Here is a 19383-nt window from a genome sequence, read left to right on the forward strand (position 1 = left end):
GTTATGGAAATTTTAAAAATAGTCTTGTTCAGGCTTCAGATTGAGAAGGCAATGGCAACCCACTCCAGTACTCTTGCCTGGAAAATCCCATGAATGGAGGGGCCTGGTGGGCTGCAGTCCATGGGGTCGCTAGGAGTCGGACACGACTGAGCGACTTCACTTTGTTTTTTCACTTTCATGCATTGGAGAAGGAAATGGCAACCCACTCCAGTGTTCTTGCTTGGAGCATCCCAGGGATGGGGGAGCCTGGCAGGCTGCCAGCTATGGGGTTGCACACAGTCGGACACAACTGAAGTGACTTAGCAGGCTTCAGAGACAAAGCAGAACAGGTCTCTAACCTTGCTTCTAATCTGCCTGGACACTGCCTTGACTGGGAACGACTGTGAGTGACTGCTTGCTGTGAGTGTAAGACTTGCAGTACCTTAGATAAATTAGGGGAGGAATCTTGAGATTGTTCCCAAGATTCTGAAGGGGGCCTGGCCAACCAAATCCCAGGCTTATCAACATTCCCAGTTTTACTAGACAAAACAAACAGCATTAACATGAAACCAGGCTTACAACCATCCATCCTAAAGGAAATCAGTCCTGAATATTCACCAGAAGGAATGATGCTGATGCTGAAGCTGAAACTCCAATACTTTGGCCACCTGATGCGAAGAACTGACTCATTTGAAAAGACCCTGATGCTGGGAAAAATTGAAGACAGGAGGAGAAGGGGACTACAGAGGATGAGCTGATGCACTGCTTGGGACCCTTTCCTAATTGGGACTCCAGATGTGCTGTGACATGGGACTTCCCAGAGCTGATTAAGTCTGGATGTTGGTCAAAACCCAATTTGGTGATGTATCCTCTGTTCTATTTCTCTTTTCTTTTAATGTTAGTATATTGAAAGTAAGCTAGATAATTCTCTAATAAATATTTGTACTATTTATTTGCAGATAACGAGTGACTTATTTTGTTGACAAATCCTTTGAACCTGAGACGAAAGTGAAAACTTTCAGCAAAACACAACTGTGAGGTGATACCTCATTCTGGTTTTGCTTTGCAATTCTATAATAATTAATGACGCTAAGTAATGATAAAAAGAATATTTCTTCTCATGTGCCTGTTGGCCATTTGTATATCTTCTTTAGAAAAATATCTATGAGGTCTTCTACCCATCTTTTAATCCAGTTGTTTATTTTTTATATTAAATTGTATGAGCTGTTTATATAATTTGAATATTAACTCCTTATCAGTCATATAATTTGAAAATATTTTCTCCCATTCTGCAAGTTGTGTTTTTGTTTTGTCAACAGTTTCCCTTGCTGTGCAAAAGCCTTTAAGTTTAATTAGGTCCCATTTGTTTATTTTTGCTTTTGTTTCCTTTGCCTTAGGAGACAGATTCAAAAAAATATTGCTACAATTTATGTCAAAGACTATTTGAGAGTGTTCTTAGGGTGTTTTATGTTGAGTGAAATAAGTCAGAAAAAGACAAATACTGTTGCTATCACATATGTGGAATCTAAAAATTAAAATAGCAAATATTTTAAAAAAGAAAGAAACTCACAGATATGGAAAATAAATTAGTATACATCAGTGGGAAGAGAGAAGGAGATAGACAAGATAAGTGTAGAGGATTAAGAGCTACAAGCTGCTGTGGATAAAATAAACAAGTTTTATAAGGACATACTGTACAACAGAAGAAATTCAGCCAACATTTTAAATAACTATAAATGGAGTATATAAGATTTTTGAATCACTATGTGTACACCTGCAACTAATATCATATTGTAAATCAACTATATTCCAATTTTAAAAAGTTAAGCATAGAATTGGACTTCCCAGGTGGTACGGTGGTAAACAATCCACCTGCCAATGCAGCTGCTGCAGGAGACGCAGGTTGTATCCCTGAGCTGGGAAGATCCCCTGGAGAAGGAAATGGCAACCCACACCAGTGTTCTTGCCTGGAAAATCCCTTGGACAAAGGAGTCTGAGGATTACAGCGCATGGAGTTGCAGAGTTGGACATGACTTAGCAACTAAATGACAACATAGAATTATCATAAGACCCCAATATTCGACTCCTTGGTATACACTTAAAGAATTTGAAACAGGTATTCAAACAAATCTTATATAAGAATGTATGTAGCAGCACTATTGACAATAGCCAAACTATGAGTGTATAAACAAAATTGGTATATGCATACAATGGAACATTGTTTAGCCATAAAAAGGGAATGAAGTACTGACATACACTGCAACAAGGGTTCAACTTAAAAGTATTACGCTTTTAAGCAAAAAAACTAGGTACAAAAGTCTCATATATATGATTCCATTTATATGAAATATGTAGAATTGATTCCTGGAGAAAATTCATAGAGCTAGAAAGCAGATTGGGCTTCCCAGGAGGCTCAATGGTAAAGAACCCATCTGTCAATGCAAGAGACTAAAGAGACACCAGTTCGATCCCTGGGTCAGGAAGATCCCCTCAAGGAGAGCATGGCAACCCCGCTCCAGTATCCTTGCCTGGAGATTCCCATGGCTGGATGAGCCTGATGGGCTACAGTCCATAGCGTTGCAAAGAGTCAGACATGACTGAAATGACTTAGCACGCACACATGTGCAGAAAACAGATTAGTGGCTTCCACGGTGTGGAGAAAGGGGAGAACATGGAGTGGTTGCTTGATGAGTACCAGGTTTTCTTTTAGAGTGATGAAAATTGTACAAAAACTAGATAGTGATAGTTGCCACTGTGAATGTATTAAGTGCCACTGAATTGCACACTTTAAATGGTTGAAGTGAAGTGAAGTGAAAGTTGCTCAGTCATGTCCGACTTTTTGTGACCCCATGGACTATACAGTCCGTGGAATTCTCCAGGCCAGAATACTGGAGTGGGTAGCCTTTCCCTTCTCCGGAGGATCTTCCCAACCCAGGGATCGAACCCAGGGCCTCCCACATTATGGACAGATTCTTTACCAGCTGAGCCACAAGGGAAGCCCAAGAACACTGGACTGAGTAGCCTATCCCTTCTCCAGCGGATCTTCCTGACCCAGGAATTGAACTGGTGTGGTTAAAATGGTCAATTTCTATGTTATGTGTATTTTACTACAATTTAAAAAAAGAATTTCTGGTTATATAGATGCCCAACAGAGTTCAAAAAATTAGTCCCAGCATTTTATGACCTAAAGGAGTACAGGATAAGAAATAAAGGAGGAAAAATGATTAAATATGATGGATCACTAATACTATGTAAAATAGCAAGAATTGACAGTTGACCAAATAACAAGCAGCAAGGTCACTAAGATTTCCCTAGAGCTTCTCTTTAGCTGGAGCAATGACCAAAGGGAATTCCTATTCATTTTAATTTCAGTGCCTCAGACTTTCTGGCATCTAGAGATGACATGGCAAATCCTCCTCAACACACAGGCACGAAAACATTTGTTAACAACTTCTGGGATGTATCAAGGGTCTGACCTAAAAAATGTTAATAACTGAATTTTCAGTTGCTACGTGATCCCCTACGACAGAAGACAGAGTACCTGGTAAGTGCCCGTGATAGATCTGAATAATACATGCCTAAGATTGGGATTCTGATTCACAGAAATCAAGTTAAGACCTTGAGTATTGGAGTAAGGAATAAAATGGCACATATCGGTGGTCTGGGGAGAGATACCGGGAGGACTAACATGGGAAGAAGTTGGAGAGAAAGTACCTGCTGGACACCTATAATATTGCAGCCTTCCCTATCCCACTCAATATGAGGTAAGTATGACTGTGCTTATTTCTAAATAAAATTAAAACACAGAACATAGTGCAACTTACCTAAGGTCACAAGGCCAGTAAGAACAGACTCAGGACTCTGTTTCATGCCACAAGATGAGTAATATTAAATATTATATGCTTTTGCTTCTTTTTCCTACACATAGTACCATGATAATGTAGTATGTGAACACAAAACACAAAGTGAAAAAAAAACACAAAAAACACAAAAACACAAAGTGAAAAAAAAGCTGAGTAGGCAAATAAGACTAGAGCGATGAACTTGAATCCCCTTATACTTAGTGACTCCCTACATACCAAAATGTTAAAAAAAAAAAAAAAAAGAAAGCATACAATATGATCAGCTGTTGATTTTTTTCTCCTGCTTTATATTTCAAAGGGATTAAACTGAATTCAAACTTGATCATTTGGAGACCTGAATTAACGATTTGATGGCATGGCCCAATATGAAGCATGAAGTGGAAAGCATAACTACAGCAATAGTAAAAAAATATCTTTGGAACTAAATGAACAGATGTGAGTAAAGAATTTGGCTTTGCCCAGAGAAAGGTCTGGCCTTTGCTCTTGGCTTCCATGAAGTAATCTATGTCATATCTGATAGCAGTGTCTTTATTTAAGGTGAGGGCTGGCCAAACCAGACCTGAGTGTGGGGGTTGACCCTGCCATAAAGACCAACAATATAATAGGATGGGAGATTTGGGTCATGTGGCATCAGTCAATGGGTGTCCAACCATGTGTGCAAAAAATCTATCAAGTATATGTAATGAAACCTCAATATAAAGTCCAAACAAGAGGTCAAGTGAACTTTCCTGGTTGGCACACTGGCTCAATGCACATTGCCACATATCAATGCCAGGAGGGTAGTTCATCCTGACTTTACGTGAAAGGACAATAGATGTTTCATGTTTGGAAACCTCACCCTCTTCCCTAAGCCTTTCTTCCTTTATCTGGTTATAATCTTTCTCTAGAATAAACTCTAACCATGAATATCATAGTTTTCAGTAAATTCTATGAGCCCTTCTAGTAAATTATTGAACCCAAGTATAGTTTGGGGAAACCCATATACTTGAAGTTTGGGCAGAAGGAAGGACTGTCTTAGGAACTGTGCCTTAACTTTGCAGTTTAGCTTTCTCAGATCTGATGTCTCGACATTTCTCTCAACAGTTAATGGAGTCGACAGGTTCTTAAAAATGAACTTCATTCTGAGAGGAAACTTCATGGATTATCATTCCCCTCTTGATGATTTATCTTAAATTCCTACTTGGAGATATCTGAAATTTAGATATCTGGACCCCAAATATTGTGTGGATCTGCTTCTAGGTTCTCAATTCTGTTCCACTGTCTCTTTTTCTACATTTTTACTTTGCCAGTAACACTGTGATATATCATAGCTTTATGGAAATTTTCAATATCTGATAGTGTAAATATTTCAGATTTATTCTTCTTTGAGATATTTTTGACTGAACCAACTCCTTTTATTCTTCCTTATCTCTTACTTTTCTTTGTACCCTCTTTCACTACCTCTAATGACAAGTTTGCAAATATAGGTCCAGATCAATGTCACAAAACCTACTTCCAAACTAATTTCAAATCTTGATTCTGATGATAATTAGCCCTGTAAGCAATGGTATAAGTTAACCAACTTCTCAAAACCTTTTACTTTCATAAACCAGAGACCAGTAAAACTTGTGCCATAAAGTTGTGGGGAGAACTGAATGAGATAATATAAGCACATAATATTAAGAATAATGTCTGAAAAATAGTAGGTAACCAATTCAAGATAGATGTTATTATTCTGGTGGTTATTGCTATTATTATCAATTTTATTATTGCTTAATAGTATTTATTTCTTGGAGAAGAGGAGAGTTAGTGCATTTATCTACTCTGAACCCATAAGTTTAAGAGAAAAATGGTGTTAACTTCTATTTGACACTTCAACTCTCATACTTATGGTACAGGTGAGAAGAGTCACTAGGATTATGTATGGAGAACTGGAAAAGAAAAAAATAATAATCAAAGACATTTAGAGAAACTTATTCCTAATACCAATCCTTTGTTTGGGATTTTTTTATTTTTAATCTTTATAGATATCAGTTAACTGTGGACTGTCCAATGGTAATCATCAACAATTTTTAAAAATCATGCCACCTGAAGAAGAATGTCCTCTCCCAATGTCACTGAGTCACATCCTTCTTCGTTCCTATTGCTGGGGATTCCAGGGTTGGAAGTTGCACAGATCTGGCTTGGCTTTCCCTTCTGTGTCGTGTATCTGATTGCTCTCATTGGGAATATTATTATTCTGCTTGTCATCTGGACAGATCGTAGCCTTCACCAACCCATGTTCTACTTTCTGGCCATGCTGTCAGTGATTGACCTGAGTCTTTCTACTGCTACCATCCCCAAGACGCTGGGTATCTTCTGGTTCAGCCTTCAGGAGCTGTGCTTTGGGTGCTGTATTGCTCAAGTCTTTTTTATCCACTTTTTTACAGTCATGGAGAGCATTGTACTTCTTGCCATGGGTTTTGATCGCTATGTGGCTATTTGCAATCCCCTCAGGTACAGCATGACCCTCACCAATAGAGTTATTGGTATGATTGGTATGGTGGTAGTTCTAAGAAGTTTATGCATGATTGCCCCCATCATTTTTCTCCTCCTGAGACTGCCTTACTGTGGACACAGAATCATTCCTCATACCTATTGTGAGCACATGGGAGTGGCTCGTCTGGCTTGTGCCAGCATTAGTGCTAATGTCTACTATGGTCTTGGGAATATTTCTATATTGTTTCTGGATGTGCTTCTTATCATTATCTCCTATGCTAGGATATTGAATACTGTCTTTCATCTCCCTTCCCAAGATGCCCGCCTAAAGGCTCTAAATACCTGTAGTTCTCATATCTGTGTTATCTTAGCCTTCTTTGGTCCAGCTCTCTTCTCCTTCCTCACTCATCGTTTTGGCCATAGCATCCCCCAGTATATCCATATCCTTCTGGCTAATCTCTATGTAGTTGTCCCCCCTGCGCTCAACCCAGTCATTTATGGAATCAGGACCAAGCAAATCCAGGAGCGTGTACAAAGTATATTTGTTAAAAAAAAATAGATTGAATTAGAGGTAATTCATTCAGCTTAGAAACGTATAAAGTCTAGGAAGACTGACATTTGTGATTAAATAAAGCAATGTATTTCACCCAAATTAGCTGTGTGTGTGTGTGTGTGTGTGTGTGTGTGTGTGTGTGTATGCTTGAACTTAGTCACTTAGGCTCTTTAAGACCCCATACACTGCAGCCCACTAGGCTCTTCTATTCATGGGATTTCCCAGGCAAGAATACTGGAGTGAGTTGCCATTTCGTCCTCCAGGGGATCTTTCTGATCCAGGGATTGTACTCTCCTGTGTCTGTTGCACTGCAGGTGGATTCTTAGCCATTGAGTCATCAGGGAAGTCCCTTAAAGTTGTATAAATACCATATAGATTATATGTAGACATAGAAAAGAAATATTGGTTGTAACTGTTGCAGGCATGTGTGTTTGTGTGTGTCTCAATGTATACTTGCAATGATATTCACTAATGACCCAGGCATAGAATATGCCATGCAAGAGTAAATCTCAAGGAGGAGAGATTTTATTCATTGAAGAAATAGCTTTCTGTTAAAACTGTAAGGTGCTCTAGATCTCTTTCAGATAGTAATAAGATTTCTTTCATAAGGATATTCAATGAGATCACATGATGAGTAGGAAGTAAAATGCAAAGTTTTTATAAACGAGCTGGCGAGCCTTGAGGGAACTCAGGAAGTAAAAGAATACCTGCTGTCTAGCAGCCATCAGACTGCAGCCACTCCTCAGAGTGAGCCACGAAGAAATTCTGAATGTGAAAACACAGATTACTGGCCCCAGATGACTAAGGTGCATACCAAAAGAATGATTTCAGTTAGCCTAGACTCTTGCACTTTCCCATACATAGAAAAACAGAAAAGCACTAAATTTCTTAACTTTGGATATCTGTTATTTTTTATTTTTTTAATATTTTTTTAAGATCTCAAATCAGTTGTTTTTTTTTTTTAAATTAACAACAATCTTTTGGTGATCAGACTACCTTTGTTTCAAAACTTCTGTATCTCCTGGCCCCCCTCCCCTGCTTGCCTCCTTGGATCAGTTCTATTAGGGTTACTTGAGATACTGCCTACTGGCTTGAAGTCCTAAAAATTCCTGCCAAATAAAACATAACTCTGAACTTTTAAGTTGTGAATATATTCTAAGTCAACAGAACAAATGTATGGATACAAAGGGGGAAGAGGGAGTAGGATAAATTGGGAGACTGGGATTGACATATATGCACTATTGATATTATGCATAAAATAGATAACTAGTGAAATCCTACTGTATAACACAGAGACCTAAATGGACCTGAATGGAAAGGAAATCCATAAAAGGGAATATATATAAATATGTAGCTGATTCACTTTGCTGTACAGCAGATAGTAATACAACATTGTAAAACAAATATTCTCCCATAATTTTTTTTAATTTTGAAAATAAAGTACTGTCTAAAAGTAAATAGCAAAATTTTTACCAAAGTATAATCAAGCAAATGATAAGAATTAGACTAATTCTTTTGAGCTTGAGTTAAATTTAAGCTTGGAGAATATTCTATTGATACTTAGGTCAGTCATCCTTTAAAAGTTTTATTTTAAATTATCATTCTTTCTTTTCTATTGACATTTTTGTAGTGTTTTCTTCCCTTTCCATGTTCTCAAGTTTCTGATTCTATCAAGTTTTTCATAAGTCTAACCTCCTATAAACACTTTCATTCATGAAATGGTAAATTTAACACTATGTATTTTGTGGTAATGAAACATTCTTCCTTCTTGGAGTTTAAAAATGCTGTGGAATGCATGAAAATCATTATAAGACATATGTTTTAGCAATTGATAAAGCAATTTAGTTAAAAACAGAGATAATAAAAGAATATGTTTCTTCCCAGGTGGCAGAGTGGTAAACAATCCACCTGCCAATGCAGGAGACATGGGTTTGATCCCTGAGTCAGGAAGATCCCCTGGAAAAGGAAATGGCAACCCACTCCAATATTCTTGCCTGGAAAATTCCTTGGACAGAGGAGCTTAGCGAGTTACAGTCCATGGGGTTGCAAAGAGCTGGACATGACTGAGTGACTTAATATAGCAAAATGTTATGAACAATTGAGCCATACTTTGAAAAGATTAAAAAGGTGTGATTAGTAGCCTGAAGTTTATTCATTTAGAAATTGAAGTTTATAAACTGGTGAGTAAAATGATTATGTGGGAGTTTAGAAAATCTTATGTCACATTAGCATTTAGGAAAGATAGGACATAGACAATTAGTGAAGCACAAAGTTGATTTCTGATAATTTTATGACTCAAGGAGAACTGTAATTTGGATAATTATAATGCAAGTAAAGGGAAGATATCAGGTATGAGATACAAGAGAGAGACATGGGGCACAACTTAGCCACACAGTAGCAAGAGAGAGCAGGGTTAATATTTATTTTGTTCATTGGTTTTCAACTAGAAGACTTCAAGTGTTGGAATATATAAGAAGAAAAAAAGAAACTTATTTATGAACTTCAAAAAACAAATAAAGAAATTGGATTGTAAAGGACCTTAAAAATTTTGGAATGTGAAAAAGTAAATATAAGAGGAATATATAAAATGGATGAAGTAGGTATAAACAATGTATTCATGGTTTACAAAAATGTCAATAGAAAAGAAAGAATGATAATTTAAAATGAAACTTTTAAAGGATGACTGACCTAAGTATCAATAGAATGTTCTCCAAGCTCAAATTTAACATTGAAAATTACCACAGCAATCAATTCACCTAATTCTATGACATTCCTATCCTAGTGATTCTTATTAATTTAATATACAAAATCAACATTGAAAAGTATATTATTAATGATTATATTTCAAACTCAGAAGAGTTAATATTGAGGTGACAGTAGAAGAGAACAATAAAAAATAACATGCCCACAGGTTTTCATAATCATACATTAAATTCCAGAATATTGATAAATATTCTTTATGTCTTAAAGTAATGAGGGACAAATACTCACTTAAGTTACACATTTTATGACTGAATTTTTGTCAAAAAATTCTGCCTACATTTCTGTGTCAAGATATACTTTGAGCATAAATACTCATTTCTGCTCTCCTTCAAAAACGTGCTGAAATTAATGATAATCTAGAAATAAAATAAGTATATAGCATTATTGGGAAATAGAATATGTGTCATTAAGCAGAATAACATTTGCTCTGTACAAGTCCCAGAAGGAGAAATAGATCAAACACTTATTTGAATATTTTTTTCTAATCTGAGGAATGAAACACATATCCAGGTCCAGGAACCTTATGGACTATAGTCCACCAACTCCTCTGACCATGAGATGCTCCAGACAGTAATACTGGAGTGGGTTGCCATGCCTTCCACTAGGGTATCTTCCCAACCCAGGGATAAAAGCCATGTCTCCTGCTTCTCCTGCATTGCAGGCAGATTCTTTACCTACTGAGCCACCTGGGAAGCCCCCAGGAAGCATAGAGAATTCCAGATAAGATAAACCTAAAGAGATTCACACCAAGACACAATTACAATTAAACTGTCAAAAGTTAAAGATAAAGAAAATTTTAGAAGCAAGAGAAAAACAACTTGTTAACACCCATGGGAAACCCAATAAAGCTTTCAGCAGATTTTTCAGCACAAAGGTTGCAGATCAGAAGTGGCAGGACATATTCAAAACGCTAAAAAAAAAAAAAAAACTTTTAACCAAGAATACTCCAACTTATGTCCACCCAGAGAACCAAATATTTGGCAGCCATCCATGAAGAAAAATAATGTCTTTGAGGGAGCTTGGAATCCAGGTAGAGCTTATGATTAAGGAGGACTGTTATGGGAATGCAAACCAGCACACCAGTGTCAGGCCTGATGTCGTGGTTCTGACTGCATACTGGAAACACCCCTGTCCCCTTTGAGTTCAACTCCAGTCCCACTTGTATGTAGTTCTATCACTAGCTACTGCTGCCAGGGGGCCTATGAAGAACCAAGCCTATCTGTTCCCCATGTGATAGATATGGCAGCTTCAGACCTAATCATGACCCCCGGTGCCATTCCACTCTAGCACAGACTAGGGGCAATTCTTCCCAAATAGAGATCAGCCCAGTGACCCAATGAAAGCACTCTCAGAGAACCAGTGGAAACTACACCCCCTTGCAACCTGGTAACTAGCCTGCCAATTGCAAACTTGACTACAGACCAGATAATAGCCATAAGGCCTAGTTCCACTTTTATCCAACAGTGATCTCAGCAACAGTCCCATCGATCCAGGATCCCAGCAGGGGAAAAACATTACCTGCTAAAACCAATGTACATCTTGGAAGGCATGTTTGTTTCTTCAAATGTGCATACCAACTCTAGGCTATATAGACCACAAGGAATCAGACAAACACCAATGAAGTAACTAATAAAGTGCCAATGACTGTTCCTAAAGAGATAGCCCATGAACTGCTGGACAAATCATTCAGAATAATTATCTTAAAGAAGCTCAGTGTACTACAAGAGAAAATATACAACTACATGCAATCAAGAAAACAACACATGAATAAAATAAGGGATTCCCCGATGGCTCAGACAGTAAAGCATCTGCCCACAGAGCGGGAGACCTGGGTTCAATCCCTGGGTTGGGAAGATCCCCTGGAGAAGGAAAAGGCAACCCACTCCAGTACTCTTGCCTAGAAAATTCCATGGATGGAGGAGCCTGGTGGGCTACAGCCCATGGGGAATAAAATAAGAAGGCTAACAAATAAATACTATAAAAATGAACTAAACAGCAATACTGGAACTGAAGAATATAATGACTGAACTGAAAATTTCAATGCAGACATTTTAAAGTTTGGTTTATGTATAAAATGGAATATTATTCAGCCTTAGAAAAGAAGGAAATCCCATCATTGCAACAACATGGGAGAAACAGGAAGTTATGCTAAGCGAAATAAACCAGTCACATAGACAAGCATTGCATGATCTTGGTTTTATGTGGCACCTTTATTAAAAGAAGTCAAACTCATAGTAACAGAGAGTAGAATGGCAATTACCACATGCTGGGGCTTAGGAGAAAAAAGATTATTTAAAAACTGTGCAATTTACTCAATTCTAAGCTGAGGAGTCTGCTATGGTAAAATGGAAAGAACTGTGGGTTTGAATCACAATTTGAGGTAGAACTGTAAAATCATAAGGGATTATATATGCTAATGGAGAAGGAAATGGCAACCCACTCCAGTATTCTTGCCTGGAGAATTCCATAGACAGAGGAACCTGGTGGGCTACAGTCCACGGGATCGCAAAGAGTCGGACACAACTGAGCGACTAACAACAATAATATGTGCTATAGTTAGTTGAAAATCACAGTACAAATTTAGGGAAACGAAGGACAGAGGAAAGAAAAGCAAGGATATGAAGAAAACATGAGGGATTAGATAGTCACACTTACATGACCTTGTATGTTTTAAAAGAACAACCATGCTTGGCGAGAGTCACCATTGATCCTGGTTCATTCCACCAATACTGCCAGGGAGGGTGCACAGATGCACCTACTCACAGAACTTGAGTAGGTTTCCTTTCCCGCATCTTATGAGCAGCCCCAAGACCCAAACCAGTTACCTGGGGTCCACAGTGAAGTTAAAGTACCTTTATATCCATTGCCATCAAACTCATTCATCCTTCCCTACCCCTGCCTTCATCTACTAGCTATGATACTATATTAATATGCATATTCATATTAAATTAAGAGCATTCGTCATAGTGACAAAATGGAGGTTAACCACTAAATGTCAATAGTTAAGAAGAGCAAAGAAAAAGCCTTCACGAAATGATGGTCCTTAATTGTTGTCGGTCAGATACTGTGATCCCTTTAAAGAGTATTTTATTAGCCCTTAATACTAGTTGCCAGCTACAGGAAATAAAGTTCCACCACTTCCTCTGCTGAATATTCGAAGATCTCCTCTTTCTACCTAAGTATTTGGAAGTCCCTCCCATCCTGCTGAATAAAGGCAGTTCTCAGAAGGACATTATTCTGAACTCGAGTGTAGGAAATGCCATAATTTCAAGACTAGATGTGTGTGTAAAAGAAAGCCTACACTGTCAATATATTCAGAACGTTGGTATGATTGTCTCTCTATCACCTTCCTTACTTTTGGTTGTAAAGTTCTTGGTTGACAATGATTCCTTTTTTCAAAACAGTGTTATTGAGATATAACTGAGATAGAAAAAAAACTGCAAATATTTAACTTGTACAACTTCTGATTTAATGAGTATGGATATCCACATATACCCCTGAAATCATCATTACAATCAAGGTAATCAAATATCTATCATTTCAGGTGGCACTGGTAGTAAATAATCCACCTGCCAATGCAGGAGACTCAAGAAATGTATGTTTGATTCCTGGGGAGGGAAGATCCCCTGGAGAAGGAAATGGCAACCCACTCCAGCCTTTCTGCCAGGGAAAACTCCATGGACAGAGAAGCCTAGCAATCTACAGTCCATGGGACTGCAAAGAGTTGGACATGACTGAGTGACTGAGCACACATCTCTTCTAAAAGTTGGCCCCTGCCCTGCCCCTTTGTTTTTTTGGTGTTTTTGTTTGCTTATTTGTTTTAAAGGCATTAAACATAAGATTTCAGTTCAGTAGCTCAGAAAAAATAAAAAAATAAAAAGTGAAAGGTAGTTGCCAAGGAATGAGGGGAGTAGATCATCAGGAGTTATTGTTTAATGGATATAGTTTTTATTTTAACAAAGTGGAACAATATGAATGTACTTAGTGTTAGGTAGTTAGAATAGGGAAAAAGGAGTCCAGAATAACAGTGGCTAAAAGATACGGAAGAGAAAAGCCAGTGAAAATAGAACACAGGAAGGTCTGAGGACTGGAGTGAGGGCCTCAGGTAAAACAAACAATACTCCTGGCTGGCCCAATTTACACAAGACAGGCCCAGGGAAAAAAACATATAAAAAGAGGAGCCAAAGCTAGCTCTCTGTCTGTCTCCCACGTGCTGGAGCACTCTTCTCTTCACGTCTTTGGATCGATGTACCCTCACACCTCAAAGATGGATTTTCCTGCTATCTTCTAAATAAAATAGAGCTGTAACACTGAGCTGTAACACTGATTTGTCTAAGAGGTATAACACCGTCTGTCCAAGACCTGAGAGCTGTGACACACTGAGGCGGCTTTAATGTCCGTCACTCCAAATCTTTGTTGTGACGAGACAGAACCGAGGAGCATACACTCGCGTGACATTAGTACTACTGAAATACACTTAAAAATAGTTAAGATAGAAAATTTTGTGTAAAGTGTTTCTATCACAGTAAAATATTGGGAAAAACAGGAAAGGGAGTAAACACAGAATCAAATAAAGTAATTTGTTCATGTTATAATAGTATCATAAACTGATACAGGAGACATACAGATCATATCTGCTTCATACAGACTCTTCATAAAGGAAATGGTAAATAAGGGAGGGTTGAAGGAAAACTGAAATAAATGGTTTCATAAAGAGGACTTTTGATCACCAAAACAGCATACTGTTTTGAAGATTCATGATGTAGAATTAAAGTTTAAAATGTTGATTAGGTATTGACTGAAGGCTTGGCAACAATATTGAGTATGCTTTACCAAATAAAGTCTATAATACACACCAGAGAAATGAAAGTCATAGGGAGGAATTTTAACAGGAGATTTGACAGAGTCAGACTTGATTTGGAAAGGTAAATGTTGACACAATGGTGAGGATGGATAACATGAGAAAGTGATAGGGGAGACTGGAAGTACAGGTTTCATTAATTAAAAAGAGAAGCAGTGAAAAAACAGGAACATATGAGATTGAACCAGAATCGTTTTTATCACAAACATTATCTTCTGCATAATAACAAAAAATTGTCTGAACTTGGAAAATAAAAAAAGAAAAACTGATTGTCTAGTATATTCAATTTTCTGTCTGCACTCAGGAAAACCATGATCTATGGCACATCCAGGTACTCTCAGGTCAACTCCATCACCATCCAGAAAGGTAAATTCTAAGTAAACTCTAGAATTTGAGCTCTACCTGGATTCTGTCTTCTTGGGAGATTGTGGAATTTCTTTTGCCTTCTGCCCAGAGAACTGAAACATAAGAAAGCCCCTCTCTGAAGATTTTACCTGTTACCATTAGTTATAATTTAGGAAGGAGAGTCTTAATGGGTTGGAAGAAAGTTGATGCCATTTTCTACAGGTAAGATGAGCACTACCCAAAACCAAAATTTACTGTTACAGAGTCCAATGCATCTACTTGACAGATCTTCTTTAACTTTTGAAATTCACTTGTAGCATTGTCAAACTGCATCAGGATTCACATATTTATATTCAACAAAGCAAAAGACGCAATGCTAAGGATAGATCCCTAGGAAGTCACACTTTGAAAACTTAATGGTCTAAATTTAATACTTTCATGCCTTTTGAAATGGACAGAGTCAATGTCATCCCCTGTGCTGATTCCTCCCCCTTTTGGATGTTTCCCTTCCTAATAGCACAAGACACATCCCTTCCTGTGAGCTAAGGAATTATGTCTGGTATGGTGATGTGTCTCTGCAGATGGAGTAGGGAAGAACAAAGAGTTAGCTGGATTTAATGACCCATGAGCCCATGTTTATGCCCAGAGGACTTTGAAGGCTAAGCTCGGGGATTCTGGGACATGCTTAGACTTAGAGACACCCTCATTCACTATAAAGTTTTTCTCCATGTGATAGGACAGACTGAAACCCAGAGGTTTCTTGGGGTTCCCATCACCATCTTTAGCACCAGGGCTTATACTGTGATACGCTGTTCCAAGGAAGGTTTGGAGGAGGAAATATTGGAAAGGTAAGGATACATGAAAGAGGGAAATGAGATGCTACAGAAAGGAGGAGAAGAGGCAAATGAGGAGAGAATGGGACAGCAGTCTCCCTTTTTGCTGAGAAGTTATCCAAAGTAACCATTTTCTATTCTCACCACACAAACAAAACATGACATAGCATATGGGATTAAAGCAGATGACCACAGGTGAGAAAACAGTAATATGTCACTGAGTTATACGCAGAATATTTCTGCTCTTTCTCTCTCCCTTACACATACATTCACACATACTCTCTCTCTCACCCATACATAAATATAAACATACACATACACAAATCCTTATTTTATTCAATGGCTACATTCTGAAAAACTGGGAGCCATATCCTCATATGGCAATGTTAGGGATAGTAAAGTAAATACTCCTGGTTTGTTACCTCCAGTAGCAGCATTTATGTTGGTAGGGAATAGAAAAATTTATAAATAAAATCATGCTATGTTAGATGCTGCAGAGTTGTATAATATCCTAGAGATGCCAAAACTTAAAAATATATAACTTTATTATTTTTAAGCATCAAGAAAGATTCATTCACAATGCTTTAATTTTAGTGTCACTTAAATTTGCTAGGCATTTTATCTATATAAACCTGAAGCTAGGCATAATTTCAGGACATGAGTGCAATTTTTCATGTTAATTTGTTATAAGTTAAGGCATGAAAGGCATATGAACATTATTTAGCTGATAAGCAAAAAGCAAATTATTGTACTTCCTGTAAGAACATCAAGGGATCACAGAATAAACAGGAATCTGGAGGCATCAGATCAGAAACCAAACCTTTTCATAAGATTTGTCCTGTTGTTGTTCAGTTGCTCAGTTATGTCTGACTCTGCAACCTCATTAACTACAGTATGCCAGGCTTCCCTGTCCTTCAATATCTCCCAGAGTTTGCTCAAAATCATGTCCATTGTGTCAGTGATGCCATCCAACCATTTCATCCTCTGTCACCTCTTTCTCCTGCTCTCAACCTGTCCCAGCATCAGGGTTTTTTCCAATGAGCTGGCTCTTCGCATCAGGTGGCCAAAGTAAGATTAGCATCTTAGATTAGATTTTTGATGCTTGTTAATTCCATAAGATTAGCATGCATCAAAAATAGCAATGGCTTTCTAGTATAAAGATAAAGAAGAAAATTCTAAGAGAGACCATCTGACTGGTGGTGGTTTAGTTGCTAAGTCATGTCTGACTCTTGTAACACCATGGACTGTAGCCCGCCAGGCTCCTCTGTCTGTGGGTGTCTCCAGGCAAGAATACTGGAGTGGGTTGCCATTTCCTTCTCCAGGGGATCTTCCTGACCCAGGGGTAGAACCCAGGTTTCCTGCACTGGAGGCAGATTCTTTACCAACTGAGCTATGAGGCAAGCCCTGCTTCCCATAATTTGGCTGCAACAGATCCATGAGGGAAATCCCTATATTTGTATAATATCAAACACAAACAGTGGTATAAGTCAGCAGTTTTAATTTAGACCTAGGATTCTTTAACACCAGACCACACTTTGAAAAACACTAGGTATAATAATTTCTCAAAAGTAACCAAAAAACTTCTTGGAAAAGGAAAGGAAGAGAATACCATTAAAGGTAGTATACACTCTTTTTTGAAATACTGCCAGTTCCTTCAAAATTCTCATATATAAGAAAAAGTAATAGCGCCTAAAGCTGAGTGCTGAAGAATTTATGCTTTTGAACTGTGGTGTTGGAGAAGAATATTCAGAGCCCATTGGACAGCAAGGAGATCCAACCAGTCTATCATAAAGGAAATCAGTCCTGAATATTAATTGGCAGGACTGATGCTGAAGCTGAAAGTCCAATACTTTGGCCACCTGATGCTAAGAACTGACTCATTTAAAAAGACCCTGATGCTGGGAAAGATTGAAGGCAGGAGAAGAAGGGGACAACAGAGGATGAGATGGTTGGATGGCATCACCGACTCAATGGACTTGAGTTTGAATAAGCTCTGGGTGTTGATGATGGACACTGAAGCCTGGTACACTGCAGTCCATGGGGTCACAAAGAGTCGGACATGGCTGAGGGACTGAACTGAACTGATGAATCTCAGAACAATAACTTCTATTGAAAGAGCTGTTGACTACTCTCAGGAAACAGGAGAATATCTAATATTTCTAAATTAACTACTTTTACCATAACCTCCAGTGTACTGATTAAAAGTCTTTTCATCTTTCTAGGACGCATTGATAAGAAAAACAATGTAATCCTACTTTCTGACAAGAATTTTCAATGACACCTCTAGGAGAATGCCTTCTATCAATGACACCCAGTTCCATCCTCCCTTCTTTCTTCTGCTAGGAATACCAGGGCTGGAGACTGTACATATCTGGATTGCTTTCCCATTCTGTGTTGTGTATCTGATTGCCCTTGTGGGGAACATCACTGTTCTATATGTGATCAAGACTGAACACAGTCTCCACCAGCCCATGTTCTACTTTCTGGCCATGTTGTCCATGATTGACCTGGGTCTGTCCACCTCCACCATCCCCAGAATGCTGGGCATCTTCAGGTTCAACCTCAAAGAGATCAGCTTTGGAGGCTGCCTTGCTCAGATGTTCTTTATCCACATGTTTACAGGAATGGAGACTGTTCTACTGGTGGCCATGGCTTATGACCGCTTTGTTGCCATCTGCAACCCCCTCCAGTACACCACCATCCTCACGAGTAAAACCATCGGCATTTTAGCCTCTGTTGTTGTGGGCAGAAATTTACTTCTTGTGACTCCATTTGTGTTTCTCATTCTGAGGCTGCCCTTCTGTGGGCACCACATTGTTCCCCATACATACTGTGAGCACATGGGTCTTGCCCGATTGGCCTGTGCATCCATTAAGATCAATGTTATCTATGGGCTCATGGTGATTTCTAATATTATTGTAGATGTGATTCTGATTGCCTCTTCCTATGTACTGATCCTTCAAGCTGTTTTCCACCTCCCCTGTCAGGATGCCCGACTGAAGGCTCTCAATACCTGCGGTTCTCACGTCTGTGTCATGCTGTGCTTTTACACACCAGCATTTTTTTCTTTTATGACACACCGCTTTGGTCATAATATTCCCCACTACATTCACATTCTTTTGGCTAATCTATATGTGGTTGTCCCACCTGCCCTTAACCCAGTCATCTATGGAGTCAGGACAAAGCAAATCCGAGAGCGGGTTGTAAAAATATTTGTATAGAAATAATAGCTCTGTGAAATGACTGGGAAATATATTCACAAATTTTAATAATCTAAGATCTAAGTCTTTCATTATATTGTATAGTACTCTCCAGATTTTTCATTTTTATTGGAAATGGTTTAGGGTAAACGGAATTCCCTGGTGGCTCAGACGGTAAAGCGTCTGCCTGCAATACCGGAGACCTTGGTTTGATCCCCGGGTCGGGAAGATCCCCTGGAGAAGGAAATGGCAACCCACTCCAGTACTCTTGCCTAGTAAACTCCATGGATGGAGGAGCCTGGTGGGCTACAGTCCATGGGGTCGCAAAGAGTCGGACACGACTGAGCAACTCCACTTGGGTAAACAGATTAAGCAAACTACCATTTTTGTCCACTCTGCTCACCTCCCCCATGTAACTGAGCAAAGACTAACAAAACAGGAAGATAATGATAGCTTATGGTAAACAGTATCAGGGCGTGTCATTCATTTACACAAGTACACCGGAGAGTTAGTAAAGTAAAGTAGAAAA

General features: G+C 38.5%; 2 protein-coding genes across 2 annotated transcripts; both read left to right on the forward strand.

The window, feature by feature from the left end:
- The first annotated feature begins 5919 nt into the window (after nucleotides 1-5919).
- LOC102278329 (olfactory receptor 52E8) lies at nucleotides 5920-6858 on the forward strand. The gene has a single exon (XM_005896276.1). The coding sequence runs from the start codon at nucleotides 5920-5922 to the stop codon at nucleotides 6856-6858; it is 939 nt and encodes a 312-aa protein (XP_005896338.1).
- Nucleotides 6859-17945: 11087 nt separating this feature from the next.
- LOC102278614 (olfactory receptor 52E4) lies at nucleotides 17946-18875 on the forward strand. The gene has a single exon (XM_005896277.2). The coding sequence runs from the start codon at nucleotides 17946-17948 to the stop codon at nucleotides 18873-18875; it is 930 nt and encodes a 309-aa protein (XP_005896339.1).
- The last annotated feature ends 508 nt before the right edge of the window (nucleotides 18876-19383 follow it).

This window comes from Bos mutus, chromosome 15 (genome assembly GCF_027580195.1).
Source record: "Bos mutus isolate GX-2022 chromosome 15, NWIPB_WYAK_1.1, whole genome shotgun sequence".
Lineage (NCBI taxonomy): Eukaryota > Metazoa > Chordata > Mammalia > Artiodactyla > Bovidae > Bos > Bos mutus.